Source organism: Salvelinus namaycush, chromosome 9, assembly GCF_016432855.1.
Source record: "Salvelinus namaycush isolate Seneca chromosome 9, SaNama_1.0, whole genome shotgun sequence".
Lineage (NCBI taxonomy): Eukaryota > Metazoa > Chordata > Actinopteri > Salmoniformes > Salmonidae > Salvelinus > Salvelinus namaycush.
This window is the reverse complement of record NC_052315.1, coordinates 50936753-50955251: the sequence shown is the minus strand read 5'-3', so window position 1 is coordinate 50955251 and position 18499 is coordinate 50936753. Positions and strand designations below refer to the sequence as shown.

General features: G+C 44.1%; 1 protein-coding gene across 1 annotated transcript in view; it reads right to left on the bottom strand.

Moving 5' to 3' along the window:
- Positions 1-6700: 6700 nt before the first annotated feature.
- Positions 6701-18499, bottom strand: part of shank2b (SH3 and multiple ankyrin repeat domains 2b) — a 143007-nt gene continuing 131208 nt past the window's right edge. The window contains exons 18-21 of the mRNA XM_039000668.1: positions 12852-12979; positions 12126-12273; positions 9416-11846; positions 6701-7229 (exon numbers count right to left, since the gene is read on the bottom strand). Of these exons, the coding sequence (XP_038856596.1) occupies positions 6701-7229; positions 9416-11846; positions 12126-12273; positions 12852-12979 (3236 nt within the window). The remainder of the gene's footprint in view (positions 7230-9415; positions 11847-12125; positions 12274-12851; positions 12980-18499) is intronic.

Sequence of the window (18499 nt, the reverse complement as noted above, 5' to 3'; positions counted from 1 at the left end):
ATTATAAATCAACAAATGTCACACTAAAATGTATATGTATATTACAAAATAATATTAGATCACACACACACACACCTGCTGCCAAATAATAGCTCAATATTGGACAAAAGTGTAATCCTGAGATGATTTAAAAGGCATCATTGGAGAGACACTACAATAGCAACAGCCTAGTATATGAGAAGGTATAACTTTGGCACAGGATTAGGTTGGGTGAGTGGAGCACTGTATAGATGATGACGTATGTCCAAACCTCCTGTGGATTGCATCACATCCATATATCTAAATGATTGAACACTGGCCTGATCTCAGATCTGTTTCGGCTGTCTTGCCAACTCCGATAATCATTTTCAAGCCAAACATTAGCCCTGTTTATACCTGTTGCTAATATGGGTCCTTTGTCCTGATCTTGTCTACATTGTGATTGTGCCCACATTTCCAGAAATGTGTCTACACGTTGTATTAAAATGTGTCTGTTATCCGTCCACTGTGACTGCATTGTGACCAGATATCCTGGTCCCTTCCTGTATGCAAATTATTTCACAGCTATTTCTCAAAATAATATTTATTTATTTATTGTTAGACACATATTGATGTAATCAGTTAATGGTGCCACCTGTAAGTGATTTTAGAGGGCGGAATAATGATGATTTAAAGGGTTTCTCTGTCTACACTCGTAAGATATCCAGACACAATGCGTGTCTGACTACCTCCGGAGGTGGGCAGGTTGATCCGATCACAATCAGATCACAACGTGTCTTCTGGTTGTCTACACCGGTCAAAAAATGTAGGCACAATCAGAATGTGGACAAAATCAGGACAAAGGAGACAAGTTAGAACCAGGTATAAACAGGACTATTGAGAGATACAAGCGACCACATGATTTACCATAGGCGTTGGCAAGACAGCACAAAACATCTGGAACCAGAATAATTGAACACATCGTTAGAACTCATTGCAACAGTTGTCAGGTGTCAATCAAACATGAAGCACCATTGGACATGTGTTTTCAAGACAAAAAAAGCAATACAACATCAATGTGATCAAATATTGCGCAATATTATTTTTATTAACCTCCATAAAATGTTGGTTTGTGAACTTAGGGGAAAGTGCAGTTACAAATACTTATATTCCTTTGATCTCAATAATATAAATTTTTCTCTAAAGTAAATGAATTATTTGTAGCATAAAATTACAGCAACATAGATAGCATGAAAATGACGTTGACAAAAAGCAGAGTGATTCTGTATCTATGAAGAATAAAACAAGAGGACATCAAGTTTGGAGCTGATACCTGTCAGTTTACGGCATCTTAACATGTCCAATGTAGCCAGACTGCATCGTACTCCATTTCACTATTGTTTCCCAGTGGAGTGAAATAAACCTAGAAATAGAGCAGAATTCAGTCTGGATTTCTATGCTACGTTCCATTGGCAGCATACTACGGTGGCCCTACGGGGCAAAGTAACAAGGAAAAGTAGCTTTTAAAATGTTTGCCAAGGTACAGAAGCATAGCCCCATCTCCTGATTAATTGTATTTCCTTGAACCTCTGAGCTTCAGATGCCTTAGTAAGTATATAGGTCTAGTCAGCTTCACCACTAAGCCTTTAGGCCTGTACATGACCTCAGTGCAACGTGCAGCCATCAACTCTACTGTACATCAACAGTCACATTCAGTGGTGTGTTTTTCTCTTGGTCATATAGTGGTCATATAACACTTTCTATAGCAAATGGTGTAGAAATGCACAGCCTGAGAATCTTCATTTATACACACATGATGCAAAAACTATGCAAATCAGTTGATATCAGCTTTTAATAATTACAGAGGCTTTGTAAATACATGACTATCAATTGCTAAACGTTTCAAATATGCTCTATAGGAATATGGATTGTAACACAATTATTTATGTCAATTTTAAAAAATAGAGAGACTTGAAATCCTGTTACATGTATAATTATTCCCCTGGAAAAGAATAAGAAAAACGACAACTTGAAACAGATTTGATATTATATTGCTTCTTAACCATATTTCTCTTCTTTTTGGAAAACCTAACCACAGCTCAGGGTTGATATGGCGAACAACACGGACAGGAATATATCCTAATATTAAATATCTCTACGTAATCCAAAAATACTGTGCTCTTTCTTGTTCCTGTGGTTCTTAACATAAGATCTCATCTCAAAGTGTGCCCGCGTGTCAACGGTGACAACTGACAGGTGACAAAGCACTACTCTGCAGTCTGTCACACTAGAACTTCTCTGTTATGAGGTCATACTACAGTCAGCAGACGGTCGTAGATAAATACAAATGAAGTATGCTTTAGGCACCATCCTGTTGATTGTGGACCATCACACCTTTTCTTTTTACAAAGTCATCAGACAGTCATTAGTCATATCAAGGTATGTTGTCCCCCCCTGTCACACCATTAGATCACACACACATCCCACCCATACACTGAATTTGTTGTGCTCTGATGATGTCAATCCAAAAGAATGTTTCATGAAATACTGATGTTATTTTAGCTAGCGCCCTCATTTTGTTTTTGGGGGGAATTTCAAATATCAAGAAGTTTACACTGTTAAGGTCAGGGATATAAACCCAAAGCAAACTGAGTGGAAAATACCACTTCAGGCCGTTTCAGAAAAAAAACACAGTGGAGAGTGTAAACTACATTTCAACTCGTCGACATTACGATGAGTGAATCCCTGCCTTTTTTTAGACTGGTGATGGTAGGAGGAGACTTCGCCTTGAGGACATGGAGGGAAATGATGCTGCACTTCAGGACATTTGTATTCTGGTGATACCGTTTTTGGATTTGGCCCGGTTTCAGACGTGTCGTATAAAAGAGACCTGTCAAAGAAGTCCAATGGCACATGGTTTTTAGCAAATGTCCTGTAGCTCCATGTGTTCCGGAACAGCAGTCGCTGGGAGTAAAAAATCCCCTAAAAGCATTACCTAATTCTACAAAGAAGCTATCATCATGTTGAGCTCTGTGGATATCTACAACTTTCTTCCCCGTCAACAAAACACATCAAAACACCATCGTAGAATAAATACATCTCTAATACTTCAATAATCATACAACATTTCTAGCAACTTGATTCTTTGAGGTATCTGCCTCTCTTCGATTGCCAAACAAGTTGAACTGTTCCTGTTCTAGGGGAGGGGGAAAAGGAAATTCCAGCTTTAGTGTTTGTTCGCCTACTTATTCTCATCGTTGCATAAACTTGACTGATATTCGTCTTCAGAAACATGCCTATTCTGCAGTGTTGGGGTAAATTCCTTTTAAATTCAGGAAGTAAACTGACATTTTATTCAATGCTTCTCTATGAGAAAAAATGTAGAATTGGAATTTCAGTTTACTTCCTGAATTGAAATGAAATTGACCCCATCCCCATTCCTGAGTCTTCAATCCCAAAGCCCTAAACATCAGTTCAGGGTATAGTAATAACCTAACGTGATAGTGTGTGTATTATTCCTCTCAGAGGACATAGAAGACTGCGAACGAAAGGATGATGGTTGGTGATAACGATTGGAAAGCCCTGACTGCCAAGCTCTGCTCTCTCTGCCATGTCATGTTCAGAAGACAACAGTAGGGAGAGCTGTGGGCACACATTTCAGCTTCCTGTGGAAGACAGTATAATGATTTATAAACTGAATTTACATTTTCAATATGTATTGTGTTCCACTTTCCATCCTCAAGTAAACATAACTACAAACAAATATTAAAACTTGAAAGTATGTTGAAAACATGGCAAGTGAAATCTAAGGGCAACAACTTGCTACTGTACCTATTTTGAAATCCATCTGATGTGATCTCCCTTTCAGGGTAGAAATGTGCAATACCTTCGTCTGAGAAAACACTGTACTGTCCCTCAAATCAAACTACATCCCGGTAAAAAAGGGAGAGAAAGAAAAATGAATTCCACACACTGCAGTGCCATGGCCGGCGTTATGGGCAATTGCCCTATTGAGTAACACAGTACGAGTCATAAAACCAGGAAATGGTTGAAATCATTTTTTTCACCATTCATTGTTGTGTCTGTGATGTCAGAACTACTTCGTATAAGGTCTGTGTTTTGTGTTGGCTTACCTTGGAGTGACGTTTTGATAGCCGCGCAAATCTCTCCGGACAAGTAAATGTTTATCAATAACTAGCTTTGCACATTGATTATATTAAAAACGAGGTGAATATATTGATAAAACTCACCTTGTCCGTGAGAGAATTACACAGCTATCAAAACGTCACGACAAGGTAAGCCTACACCAAACACAATGAATTCGTATCTTCTGTCAAATTCACGACGTGATAAAATTAAAGTCGTAATAACCATTGGAAGTATTTCCGTGTTTTTATGGGTATTATAACGTGTCCACTGTGGCGTATCATTTATTTGACCGAGACGCGCGCCGACATAAAGACGGCATCAATCTCAGATAAAGCATCCGAGCGAGCGAAACAGCGCCCCTCTGTCTCAGTATGTGCAGCCCATGTATGTGATGGTGTCTGGAATTAAAGAGCATGGCATGTCATACTCTTTTTGGCCAGACAGCATCAGATACATGGGCTACATATAGTAAGACAGAGGGGCGCTGTTTCGCTCGCTCGGATGCTATTTTGGACGAATGCACGAAGGTAACCTATTTCTTGAAGTGATTTGCTGGACAATCAGATGAAAACATCATGACTGGTTGTGTTCATGCCACATTAAAAGGTAATACATTTTTACAGCTAAATGTCTTTACTATAAAACACACACTAGAACCGCTAAAGCAGTCATCTGGACTGCTCATTCATTTAAAACATGCACTACTCTGCCATTTATAAAGTTATGCCCCCTTTCGTCCTTGACCTTGCCTAAATAAGTCTATAAAACACACTGTTGTTGTTGTTAGAATCAAACAGAACCAGTTTTATAATGGTTTTCCCCAATTGCCTACTGTCCTGCCGACAGTAGGGCCTGCTCCCCTTCTTCTCCTGATAGTGCCATGCCCAGTTGATAACCAACCCGATAACTGTCTCGAATCTGAACCTAAACTATACTGAAACTAATTTCACACTTACAACAACAGATTAAATAAATGAAGTAAAGTATGGTGTGGGGAATGGGTGAGTTGATAAGCAAGGGGCAGCGAACAATACATAATTATATAATCACCAATTGCGAATGAAGAACAGTGCGGACATTCTATTGTATTGATCTATTCTATTTATAACTTCAAAATAGTATGTACCCTATATCAGTTCCCCGAAACCAAGCAGTCTTTTCCGTCTATTCTGGCCTACTTGGAGTAGACAGTGAGAGCGTGCGTAATTTAAAATGGCAAGCGTTGCTACAAAATCTGAATGAAAAATGATTCAGATGGTGGGGAAGAAATGAATCGTGATGAAATCTCTGATGATTATTCTTCTGGTTCTGAGCCTCGGGTTGAATCTACACCTCCGAGGCGTAAAGGCAGAACAAGCCAGAATGGACCGACAAATGAAACGGTGAGACAGGAGAGAGGAAGGGATGGCACCGCTAGGAAAAGAACAAGCCGGTGACAATGCTACAGGCCAAATATCAGCACAAAATATCACCACTGAAAGAGCAGGCCTCGAGCGCTTTCGTTGTTTATATGAGATGGACATTCTCCAACTGATAATTGACAATTTCATACGGCTGTCATCGACACTTACTGTATGTTCATTATAACGTCATTATTGCTTGGTGATGATCTTCACTATTTTATCAAGCACACTTGGCGCTTATATGTTTAGGCTACTGATGTTTTCATCGTCTTGGTGGTTGGGGTATTTTTATTTTGTTGCTATAAAAAAAAGCTGTTACCGAGTTCCCACACCTATGCTTTCTGTTTCATAGTTGTAACAAAGGCACTCCACGAATACAATTTATTCGTGTTTTTGTGTTGTGTTTTTCAGCTTTTACATACCGCATCCTACCGTAACATAAACTAAAGAAAATGCTCTTGTGTTTTTTGAAATATATTTGTTGTATTCTAATGTTACGTAAGACCTTCATAGACACAACCAAATGATTATTTTGGCGATAGCGTATATTAAATGTATTAATTACACTGTTAGAACGTTGCAGTCAGATTGGCTGCTCAATTAGCTTGAAGGGGGGGTACCTTGAGGCCAAGCACGTACACACATAGGAGGTCCTGTAAAAAAAAAAGTGCCCGTCCAACTGATTTGTTCTAGCGCCGGCCCTGTGCAGTGCAGATTCCCACCCTTTTTTCCTGAAGAGATCAGTAGTCACATACTTTCTAACAGAGATACAATAGAAAATGAAACCCCTGCAAAGCTGGTTCTGGTTTTGCATTCAAATGAGGTTGACTCCAAAAGTCCTTAAGTCCCGTAGTGATTAGGCTGCTGTTCTTTTTGATAGTGTAGTGTATTCCACATCGCAGCCAGGTCCCTGTGTGTCTGCTTCCTTACTTTCTACTGACAGCGCGGCTCTGTCTCACCTGGGACCGCTCTATCCCACTCTGGGGGGGGCTCTTGTGCTTATTCAGGAAACTGCAGTGCTGTTTTAAGTTGCACTTTCTTCAGGATACATGAGGATATTTCTAAGTTTCAACAAAACAAGCATCATCATAAGAATTATACAGTAGGTATAGTTTAAATAAGTCAACGTAAAATAAAACGGTGATGTGAAGTTGTTGTGTTGGAGACTGAGAGACCTCGATCCTCTCTTCTCATCTGTCCATCAGCAGTTTCAAAGCTCTCTCTATGTTCATCCGATGTCCGACTCTGGTCACCCCGAGATCTATGAGGTCGTCCTTCTGCAGGCTGGGCAGATGGGAGCCCTCGATGTCGTTGTCCATGAAGGTGTCTCTGTGCTCTGCCAGGTTTAGGCTCTCCAACCAGTCGGCCACATCGTGCTTGCTCCACATCAGAACCGGCTTGGTGGCAAAAGGCTTGTTGGAGGCGGCCTGCATGAGGGTGAGAGGGGACGGTGAGCGGCTGCTCCCCGTGCCCAGGCTGAGAGGGGGGGTGGGCAAGCCGAACACATCCGAGAGGGTGGGGGAGGTTGCGGGGAGGGAGGAGGCACAGCCGAGGCCTGAGTCTGGAGGAGAGAGGATGGGGCTGGGGGCTCGGTGGTGGGGGAGACTCTCTGTCTCTCGTTTTAGAGATGGGGCCGGCACGCTCGGGCCGAGCTGGGCAGCAAAAGTGACTGTGGTATTCCGCTGTGTACCTGAGGCAAGGGACCCACCGTCTGGAGCCCTACAGAAAGTACAGAACGCACCAGATTAGAGGACGAGAGAGAGGGGTGTTGTTTATCAGAAAATATTGAACTTAAACATTAGTCAGAGACGCTAAATCAGCCTGACAAACAAACTGAAATATTCCACAACTACACCTGGATGCCAACAAACGCAGTACATAACCCCTGCAGTATATACATTCATCCCCTAATCCTGCCCCCTCCCTCCCTGACTGCTCTGACGGGGCCAGTAAGAGACGGAAACTTTGATGTCTCTCCTCCTGCGAGGGGAAGGGAAGAAGTAGTCTACTTGACCTAACAGACCTACTGGAGAATAAAACAGTCTTTCCCTATACTACACCAACTACTGCAAAACTGCAGACTGGGAGTAGGCTACAGTGTGTGTTTGTGTGTGTGTGTGTGTGTGTGTGTGTGTGTGTGTGTGTTTGTTTGTGTCAGAGGAGAGGGAAGTAAAAGAAGCTAAGAATAAAAACAAAAGAGATATTCACTCCTGTCACGTTCCTGACCTGTTTCTGTTAGTTTTGTATGTGTTAGTTGGTCAGGACGTGAGTTTGGGTGGGCAGTCTATGTTTTCTGTTTCTATGTTGGTTTAAAGGGTGACCTAATATGGCTCTCAATTAGAGGCAGGTGGTTTTCATTTCCTCTGATTGAGAGTCATATTAAGGTAGGTGTTTTCACACTGTTTGTTTGTGGGTGGTTGTTTCCTGTGTCAGTGTTTGTTGCACCATACGGGACTGTCTCGGTTTGTTTGTACGTTCGTTCTTTTATGTAGTCAGTTTTCCTGTTCATGCGTTCTTCGTGTTTAATGTAAGTTCGTCGTCCAGGTCTGTCTACTCCGTTTGTTGTTTTGTTAGTTTATAGTGAAGTTCGTGGTTTCGTCTTTTCTTTAAATAAATCATGTCAACTCAAGACGCTGCATTTTGGTTTAATCCCTGCTCCTCCTCTTCGGATGAAGAAGAGGAGGAACGCCGTTACAACTCCTTTGTAAGTAGGAAAGTGGGGAATTTATTCTAAATACAAAATGAACGAACTGTGTTTTTCTTCCCAGATAAAGTGACAGCCATTATTTTGAAAGGGTCAGAAGACCTCGACGCTATTCATCTATTCACACTATGAATCAGGTCGAATCAGGTTAACCTATTGTCTCATTCAGATCACACGACAGGGATGTGCTCTGCAGCATATTCAGCTTGTAGCCACCACCAGCAGAACTTTGCTGGTATAGCCATGCATTTTAGGGTTAGCCTCTTCTGGTCTGCTCTGTAAATAACGACAGCACTCCATAATAAGTGCTGCTATCACAGGAGACTGCTGTGGTGAGGAACGCGCCGTGTCTTTAAGAAATGCCACGCAGGCTTAGGTAGCCTACTGTACAAAACAGACATGCAATTTACACAAATGGACAAACAGCAACTATTCACACACCAAATAAACAAAACGTACAAAGAGAAACCTGCATAGCCTACACAAAGCGGGTGACACAAATACACACACAGAAATATGTTTCCATACTGGCAAAAACCGAACACACAATTACAGGCTACAATCATACATCCCACACATACAACACTGTTGGAGCATCAATGTATACACAGTTCTAGTCTACAATGCCTACTTTAGTAATCTGACGTGACTGGTAGAGGAATGAAGAGGAGGGTTAACTGACGAGAGAGCCCCGGCTGCTCATATTTCACATACTCTGGGTTTGTTGAAATGATAGATGATAAAGAGACAGGTTACACACACCATCCACCCCGGTTTAAAGAGACTCTGGGTGAGTCTCAAATTGAACACTATTCCCTATTCCCCCTACAGGCCCTGATCAAAAGTAGCGCACTAAATAGGGAATATGGTGCCATTTGGGACGTAGCCTCTGTGCTATTTTGAACCGTGCTGCTTGTGACACACACAGTGACACATGGCTCACCCCTTCCTTCCGAGGAGGGCGCTGTGGCGGTTTAGTCTCTATGATAATCAGACTGACATGACGTTGTTGCTCATCTACTCCTCAAGGCTGCTGCTCTCATTATTAGGTTGCTAGGCAACTCTTTCTGCTCTCCGGTAGAACACACACACACACACATGCACGCACAAAAACGCGGACGCACACACAAGCATGCTTTGACACACACCCGTGCACGGCATGCACACACACACACACACACACAGCAAAAACAAAGATTACCGTGATCCAAAAACGGTCCTACATCCTGAGGAAGAAGAGTCTATCCCGTCCCCTGGCTTTGGTGTCTTGTCCTTGTTCTGCATGTCATAGGGGTTAGAGCCTGGCGGGTCTCCCCACAGCTTTGAGGTCCTTTGCGTTGGTGTTCTGGGGGGCTCTGAGAGGATGCTGGCCCCGGGGGGAGGTGGCGGGACAGAGGAGGGCGTCCCGAAAGTTCTTAGGTTCTCTTCTCTATCCATCAAGGCGGGGTCTTTGTAAAGTGCATTACTCTTGTTGGCGGCAGGTTGCCTGTTTTTTGGCTTTGAGGTCCGGTCCACCAGAAAGGCCTGTCCGTCTGCATAGACTGTGCATGTGTTGTCCAGCGCCTCGCCACCGTCTGACGACAGCGTAGAGATACTGGACACAGTGGATACAGTGCTCGTAGTCTCCATCTGAGGGTCTCCACTACTGCGGCTGTCTGGCTCCACATCGATCCCAGAGTCACTGATAGGCTCGTAGCTCTCCAGGGCGTTGGGGGGGAAGCTGGGGGGCATACAGTTAGTGAGCACTGCAGGCCGTTTGATCATCGTCTGGTCAGGGTGGCTTGGGGTGTTACCATGATGGGGGTAGAAGGGAGCTAGAGATGATGGGGCTCTGCCAGCGTTTCGATGCTGTTTGAGCAGTTCAGCGATCGCCCCCTTCTGGTCCTCTGGGATGTCGAAGCTGTTGGCGAACTCCAGCGGCGGCGGCAGTGGGTCAGCGAAGAAGTCATCGTCGATGTCAACAGAGGGAACGCAGGGCGGAGGGGGGATGCCGAAGGGGAGTTTGACCGGCTCATCTACTGAGGTGACGGTGATCATGGTCTTACTACCTCTGGGTCCAGGGCCCATAGAGTGGGAGTTATGGGGGTTAGGGGAGGACATTTTGGAGGTGTTAGGTTGGTTTGGATCCCGGAGCTCGCTGGGGGTGCTGTCTGAACTCACTGCCCCGTCCCTGTCCCCCTCAGACAGACTGTTCTCCTCAGACCGGGCTCCGTCAGTGGTGTGAACCATCAGCAGACCAGCAGACTTCTGCTGAGACGTGTCCACGATGTCTATCAACATGTTCTTCTTCTCCTCTTCTCTCTCAGGCCGGGATAGACTCTTGTCCTGGTCCTTAGCCAGCGGGTGGTCGTATTTGGACTCTGTCTCGTACTTGGCCTCGGTCATCTGCCTGCGAAGCCCTGCCCTGCCTGGTCGACCCATGGTGGCCGTCGCGGAGAAACTCCCATCCATGCCAGTCCTTAGCTTAGTGTCGATGAACAGAGGCTTGTTCAGGTCAGGTTTGGGTAGCTCAGTCTTCAGTGGGAGAGGCTGGGACTGCTCTCTCATGGCCCGGTCCCGTGCAGCTAGAGCGAGTGCAAGAGGGGAGTTAGGGTCCAGAGGCTTCCCAGTTACTGGGTGGACATAGTGTCCGCTGCTGGAGGTGTAGGTCTTGTTTGGCAGACTGACCGGGCTGTGGTGACCCGTGCGGGTGTGGAGTGGCTCCCTCACCATGTTGGGCTCTGAGGTATTGAAGTTCGTCACATTGCCTCCTCCTCTGTGGATGTTGAGGAGAGAGGCAGGCGGGGCCATGATGCGGCGCAGGCGTTCATCACTACTGAACATCCCCTCGTCGATGGACTTGGAGTGGCGGAGGCGAGGGGTTGGGGCGGGAGGCGAGTCTTCGTCACCCTGGTCGGTGAACCTGTAGGATGGGGAGTTCTGGTGAGACTCCACCATCCTCCTCTCGCGCTCTCGCACGGCGCCCGCCATGGCTGTGGCAAAGGGGCTGCTGGGGTTGTGTCCGTCGTCGGGCCGGAGCTGTCCCGGGTGGTCGTGGGCGCCAGTTTCTATCTCCATGCTGCTGCCCTGGCTGCTCTTACCACTGCTGGATGTAGACGGCTCCTTGATGATGATGGTTGGGATTTTGATGGTGCAGATCTTCTCAAGGCTGTCCTCAATCTTGTCCTGCTTCACCAGCATGCCCTTCCTCCTCTGGGGCTTGTTGGGGGCAAACAGCCCCAGGTTGCCCATCTTCCCCAGGTCTGAGTAGGGGTTCTCAGGGATCTGGGCCCTGCGGTTCAGGAAGCTCTGCTGGGCTGTGAGGCCTTGGCCTGGGCTGTGGCTTCCCTGTTGGTGGTGGTGGTCCTCAGACTGGTACTGTTCCGACTGGGGCTCTCTGTAGTACATACCCCCCTGCTCCCTCCACCCATCGCTGCCGCCCGCGGTGAGGTCCCCTCGCTCTGGGGCGGTGCCTTTAGGAGCAGAGTGTCTGATGGTGCCGTAGCCTCTGCCCTGGGGGTTGGGGACGTTGTTGTAAGGGGGAGATGGAGGGGAGATGGCGGGCGGGGGTGGGATGTCCTCTGATGTGTCCGGCATGGAGAGGCTCCTGGTGAATTTCAACATAGGAGGGGTCAGAAACTGAGGGGTCTCCTCTTCTGTTATTCCTGAAAAAGAAAAATACATGATGAGTTACAATATATCGATGGCAATTATACAATTGAAACCTTCAAGGGTGTGTGTGCAAAAAGGTAATTTCCGATTTTTTTTTCTCTGTCGATTGCAGGGATTTACCCACATATGTGTGCATGTGTGTGTGTGTGTGTGTATGTGTGTGAGTGTGTCCACACATTGGTTCTGTATGTGTGTACCATACAGTATGGTATGCAGGTTCAATATTTAGCCTTGACAGAAACATGTTGATATGCAGTTACCAGATGTTCCTATGGACTTCTGTCGTCTCATGGTCCCCTGTCTGTTTGGCACCCCCAGGTAGGGTCCTCGACCTCTGGGACTGCCTGGCTCTCTGGGTTGGGGCTGGGTCTGGGTCTGCATCGGCATATCCTGGCTCTCACACATGGACTGCAACACAGAGAGAAGACACTGGGTGCCTGGACTGATCTTTACTACATAGTATTACAGAGGTCTTTTTGAGGTACATTAAATCAACAATATCCAACTGTGTTTGTTGGTCCTCAACGTTGCAGATAAACTTGTGAAAGAAATGAAGGACAACGAAGAGCAAGAAGCTGTTTAACCTTCATGTACTCTTCTGAGACCAAGCGAATCAGGGAATGCAATTCCCATCAGGCACATGCACAGCGTCTAACAAAGGGAGCCAATCATGCATTTATATTACCAGCCAGAATATAGCAGTAACTTCCAACAGGCAATGGTGCAGCCACCAGAATTCTCTGAGCATTAACTTTAAAAAAATTCCAGAAACTTTTCAGTTTTTCAAAAAATGGCTATTGATTCCCAGTTGGATTCTCAGTCCCAGCTGATTTTGGGAATACTCCCAACTGCAATTTTTGGAAAACCTGGGAAGTTTGGGAAATGTTCCAGTATTTTTCAACCCCTACTCAGCGTAGACCTTTCTGGTCTCACTCCTGTGCCACGCAGCCAACAAAACGTACACTGACGGTAGGGCTTATACCTACATTCATCTCGGGGCTCATGGCGAAGCACCTGCTGTTGGGCCGTGACTTGACTGTGTTAGCGACCCTTACGTCAGCGTTGGAGTTCTCCCACATAGGCTTCTGAGGAGGCATGTTCTCGTCCACTTTATCTGGAACACAAAGTAACACACATCTCTACTGTCAGTACAGGACACTGTAGCCTACATCCGTCTCTAAGCTAAAACGAGCCTTCATCTCAGGCAATGGCAATCCAGGCCCGTAAGTAAGAACTGATATCAAACCGAGCAGAAAGGAAAAGAAAGAGAACAGAAATAGTCACACTGACATTGGTCAAAGTCAAAGCCGTGCAAGCTTCCCTCGCTAGCTATACCTCCATCAGGCTTTTCCTTTTGTTTCTATGGTTTAGCTATCCTGGGTGCCAGTCTATTTCTGCTCTCTTTCCAACTCCTTCTGTGTCCCAAACGGCACCCTACTACATACAGTGCACGACTTCTGACCAGGGCTCCATTGGTCTCTGGTCAAAAGTAGTGTACTGTGTAGGGAATAGGGTGCCATTCAGGACACATCCCTTAAATAATTTACAATGAGTGACAAGAAGTTGGTAAGATAGCACAAACAGATCTGGGAATAGGTTTATGGTTCAGCAGCCACTGCCCAACCAACATGCTAGCGTTTTTTTTGTAGTTCTGCACTCCCATGCATGGGACGATTACTTAGAGTGACTGAGAAAACGATCCTCTTCTTTAGAGTCTCACTATCGGAAGACTGATCATCTACAACAGGAATACAGTGGAAGAAAAGGCAGTTCAGATACGGACATGCATCCTTATTCTGTAGCTAGTGATGAGTACATTCACACACACACTTCTCCCTCAAGTCACTGCTGTCAAAAACCTGTCAACAGAGGAGAGAGAGCTGTAGGCTACATACATCCCTCTTTATTGTCTTCCTGAAACACATTATTCATTCATCTAACCAAGAGCAGACGTCCCCACATTCAAAAATACTATAGTACAGTATATTACGGTATAAATATATAGTATTCACTGTAGTGTTTTTGCAGACATAGTATTTACTGTAGTGTTTTTGCAGACTGTAGTATACTGTAGTGTTTTTGCAGACTGTAGTATATTGTAGTGTTTTTGCAGACAAAGTATTTACTGTAGTGTTTTTGCAGACTAGTATACTGTAGTGTTTTTGCGGACATTACAGAGGTATTTACTATAGTGTTTTTGTTTTATTAGCGTTGACATAGAAGTGGAGGTCTTTCTCCTTGAAGAAACCTAGTGGAGAAATACTGAAAGAGCAAATCATTTATCATAACCTCTAGGCAGGTAGGACTGGGGTCTGAACCAATAGTTCAGAGCTTCTGCTCTTTTCTATTATCCTGAAAGGTAACACAATATATATATATATATTTTGTTGTTGTTATTTTACTAGGTAAGTCAATTAAGAACAAATTCTTATTTACAATGACGGCCTAGGAACAGTGGGTTAACCGCCTTGTTCAGGGGCAGAACGACAGATTTTTACCTTGTCAGCTCGGGGATTCGATCTAGCAACCTTTCGGTTACTGGCCCAACACTAACCACTAGGGTACCTGCCGCCCAGTATATGGCCTATACTTGGCATGTAGGTTTCTCACTTATGGGTGGAACAAATTGGGATAAGGGGGAAGGGAATGGGCAGAGTATAGGCAATTAAATACTTGAGTATTTACTATAGTAAAAAAAGCTGTTGTGTTTTTGCGGACTGTAGTACTTTTGCGGACATTACTGTATTAATAACTACAGTCGTGTTTTTGCAGATAACATTGTAGTATTTACTATAGTATTTTACAGCATACTACACAATTCTATAGTAATAACTAAACCTGATCAAAGGATTCTCAGTGTGTAGTATAGTATTCCATGGTACACTACAGTTTACTACACAATTCTATAGTAAGTAAACTAGTTTTTTTAATGTCAGTTTAGCTGGATTTTTGATGTATGTTGCCTTTTTTGCATTGTGAATGACTTTCATTGACAGATACTGTACAGTGTATGGTAAATAGTACACATGGTTGTTATTCTCTTTAAACCTCCCTTTACTTCCCCTACACTTTCAGGAACAAAAGGTGCTACTGGTTCTTACCTGGAACCAAAAAGGGTTCTCCTTTCAGGACAGCCCAAAGACCCCTTGGAACCCTTTTTTTCTAAGAGTGTACATCTTAAGGATACATCTTGCTATCCCTCTGTCTGCATACTAAGCTTCAACACATGCCCATGTGTGTGCTGTGTGGTTAAGATGGAGAAGATTCCAAGGCTGTCTAAAAACATTCTCGCCATCACTGACCCTCTCCCCTCCACTAACCCACCCGCCAATCACCCACCCCCTCTTCCTAAAGCCATATCTGCCTCTCAATTCAAGTCAATTCAAGGGGCTTTATTGGCATGGGAAACATATGTTAACATTGCCTTAAGCAAGTGACGTAGATAATATACAAAGGTGAAATGAACAATTAAAATGAACAGTAAACATTACACTCACAGAAGTTCCAAAAGAATAAAGACATTACAAATGTCATATTATGAATATATACAGTGTTGTAACAATGTGGAAATGGTTAAAGTACAAAAGGGAAAATAAATAAACATAAACATGGGTTGTATTTACAATGGTGTTTGTTCTTCACTGGTTGCCCTTTTCTTGTGGCAACAGGTCACAAATCTTGCTGCTGTGATGGCACACTGTGGTATTTCACCCAGTAGATACGGGAGTTTATCAAAATCGGGTTTGTTTTCGAATTCTTTGTGGATCTGTGTAATCTGAGGGAAATACGTGTCTTTAATATGGTCATACATTTGGCAGGAGGTTAGGAAGTGGCATCTTGGCATAGTTCTGTTATAATCTCCACCCGGCACAGCCAGAAGAGGACTGGCCACCCCTCATAGCCTGGTTCCTCTCTAGGTTTCTTCATAGGTTTTGGCCTTTCTAGGGAGTTTTTCCTAGCCACCGTGCTTCTACACCTGCATTGCTTGCTGTTTGGGGTTTTAGGCTGGGTTTCTGTACAGCACTTCGAGATATTAGCTGATGTACGAAGGGCTATATAAAATAAACTTGATTAGCTCCGTTTCCACCTAATTTTGTGGGCAGTGTGCACACATCCCTTGAGAGCCAGGTCTGCCTACGGCAACCTTTCTCAATAACAAGGCTATCCTCACTGAGTCTGTACATAGTCAAAGCTTTCGTAAAGGTTGGGTCAGTCACAGTGGTCAGGTATTCTGCCACCGTGTACTCTCTGTTTAGGCCCAAATACCATTCTAATTTGCTCTGTTTTGTTGTTCATTCTTTCCAATGTGTCAAGTAATTATCTTTTTGTTTTCTCATGATTTGGTTGGGTCTAATTGTGTTGCTGTCCTGGGGCTCTGTGGGGTCTGTTTGTGTTTGTGAACCGAGCCCCAGGACCAGCTTGCTTAGGGGACTCTTCTCCAGGTTCATATCTCTGTAGGTGATGGCTTTGTTATGGACGGTTTGAGAATCGCTTCCTTTTAGGTGGTTGTAGAATTTAACGGCTCTTTTCTGGATTTTGATAATTAGCGGGTATCGGCCTAATTCTGCACTGCATGCATTATTTGGTATTTTACGTTGTACACGGAGGATATTTTTTGCAGAATTCTACATGCAGAGTCTCAATTTGGTATTTGTCCCATTTTGTGAATTCTTGGTTGATGAGGGGACCCCAGACCTCACAACCATAAAGGGCAATGATTCAATATAACTGATTCAAGTATTTTTAGCCAGATCCTAATTGGTATGTCGAATTTTATGTTCCTTTTGATGGCATAGAATGCCCTTCTTGCCTTGTCTCTCAGATCGTTCACAGCTTTGTGGAAGTTACATGTGGCGCTGATGTTTAGGCCAAGGTATGTCGTTTTTTGTGTGCTCTAGGGCAACGGTGTCTAGAAGGAATTTGTATTTTTGGTCCTGGCGACCGGACTTTTTTTTGGAACACCATTATTTTGGTCTTACTGAGATTTACTGTCAGGGCCCAGGTCTGGCAGAATCTGTGCAGAAGATCTAGGTGCTGTTGTAGGCCCTCCTTGGTTGGTGACAGAAGCACCAGACCATCAGCAACCTCTCTCTCTCTCTCTCTCTCTCTCTCTCTCTCTCTCTCTCTCTCTCTCTCTCTCTCTCTCTCTCTCTCTCTCGCACTGTCACATCCTCTGGCTACAGTAACGTTGCAGTATTTATGACAGTAAGGAACACTGGTGGATTGATGAAGCCACTCATTCTAGGACACCTCAGTGTCTGGTGTCACCACACATTCTAGAATTCTCGAAGCATTCCTGCAAATCTCCAGTGTTGCCGTGTAAAGCAGTGAACACAGAACGAGGCCGATACAGCTGAAGAACGTGTCTAAGAGTAGGAAGCTGCAGGATTGTAGAGACTATTTTTTGCAGGTACTATGCTGTGCCGCTACAGTATATTGGACGACACACTACACTGTATGCAGCATTATTTCCATGGCAACACCTTGTTTCCGTATGAGTCAAAGCCCATCTGTAGTGGGCTCATTGTATAACAGTGTTGTGCCCTTAAAGTTAAGTCACAGTGTATTCTGAGAAGGTAGCTAGCTGCTCTTTGAAATGGGCAGCTGACTGTTGTGCATTACCTAGGCCCCTAGTTCTTATTCCGTAAAGGTGTTTCAAATCCTTTTATCATTACAGAGAACAGTGCAACTATTTCGGAAGGATAAGAATCTGTGCTAAACTGAGGGCTGCATACCAAATGGAACCCTATTCCCTTTGTAAATGCACTAGTGACCAGGTCCCTAGTCAAAAAGTAGTGCACTATAGAGGGAATAGGGTGCCATATGGGATGCGTGTGAGATCTCGGCTGTTGTTTTTTTTCCTGATCTTGCATAACTGTGTTTAAAAGAGGGGCAGAGCAATGAATAATGCATGGCAATAGCATTGCACTCTCACACTGAACTGAAGTGCGTACGCTGTGAAAAGCTAAGGACACATCAAGTGTTGTGATGTGCTAACAAGTCTTTAAAAAGCTTCTCGTTCAGAAGGGCATTTTCTTATGTTCCTAATGTGTTTGCACACCTGTTTACAACCCTGAGACGGCGAACATTAGTTGACCTTCATACCTGCCCCCTTACAGTTCAGTAGGCATGCAAGTAAAATGTACAAATTGTGTTGATAAAGAAATAAGGGATCTAGAGAAAAAGTGAAAAGTGCATCAAGTATTTTGTACATTCCATGGACGTACAAATAACATGTAATGTATTAAGCATGCCTATCACACTTACCACCGGTCACTTTTTTCCTCAAAGTGGCTTAGAAAAAAGAAAATATAAAAACGTATGTAACAAATGATGATCAAAAGAAATCAACAAAAAGTATCTCTCAACAACAACACAGGCTATTATGCAAAAATAGTGGAATATTGTCATTTAAAGCAGCGTAATATAAAGACCACTACTCATCACTACTTTGCCAAATATAAGCCTAGGGGATGGTCAAAAGTATATGGACACCTGCTCGTCGAACATCTCATTCCAAAATCATGGGCATTAATATAGAGTCGGTCCCCCCTTTGCTGCTATAATAGCCTCTACTCTTCTGAGAAGGCTTTCCACTAGATGTTGGAACATTGCTTCCATTCAGCCACAAGAC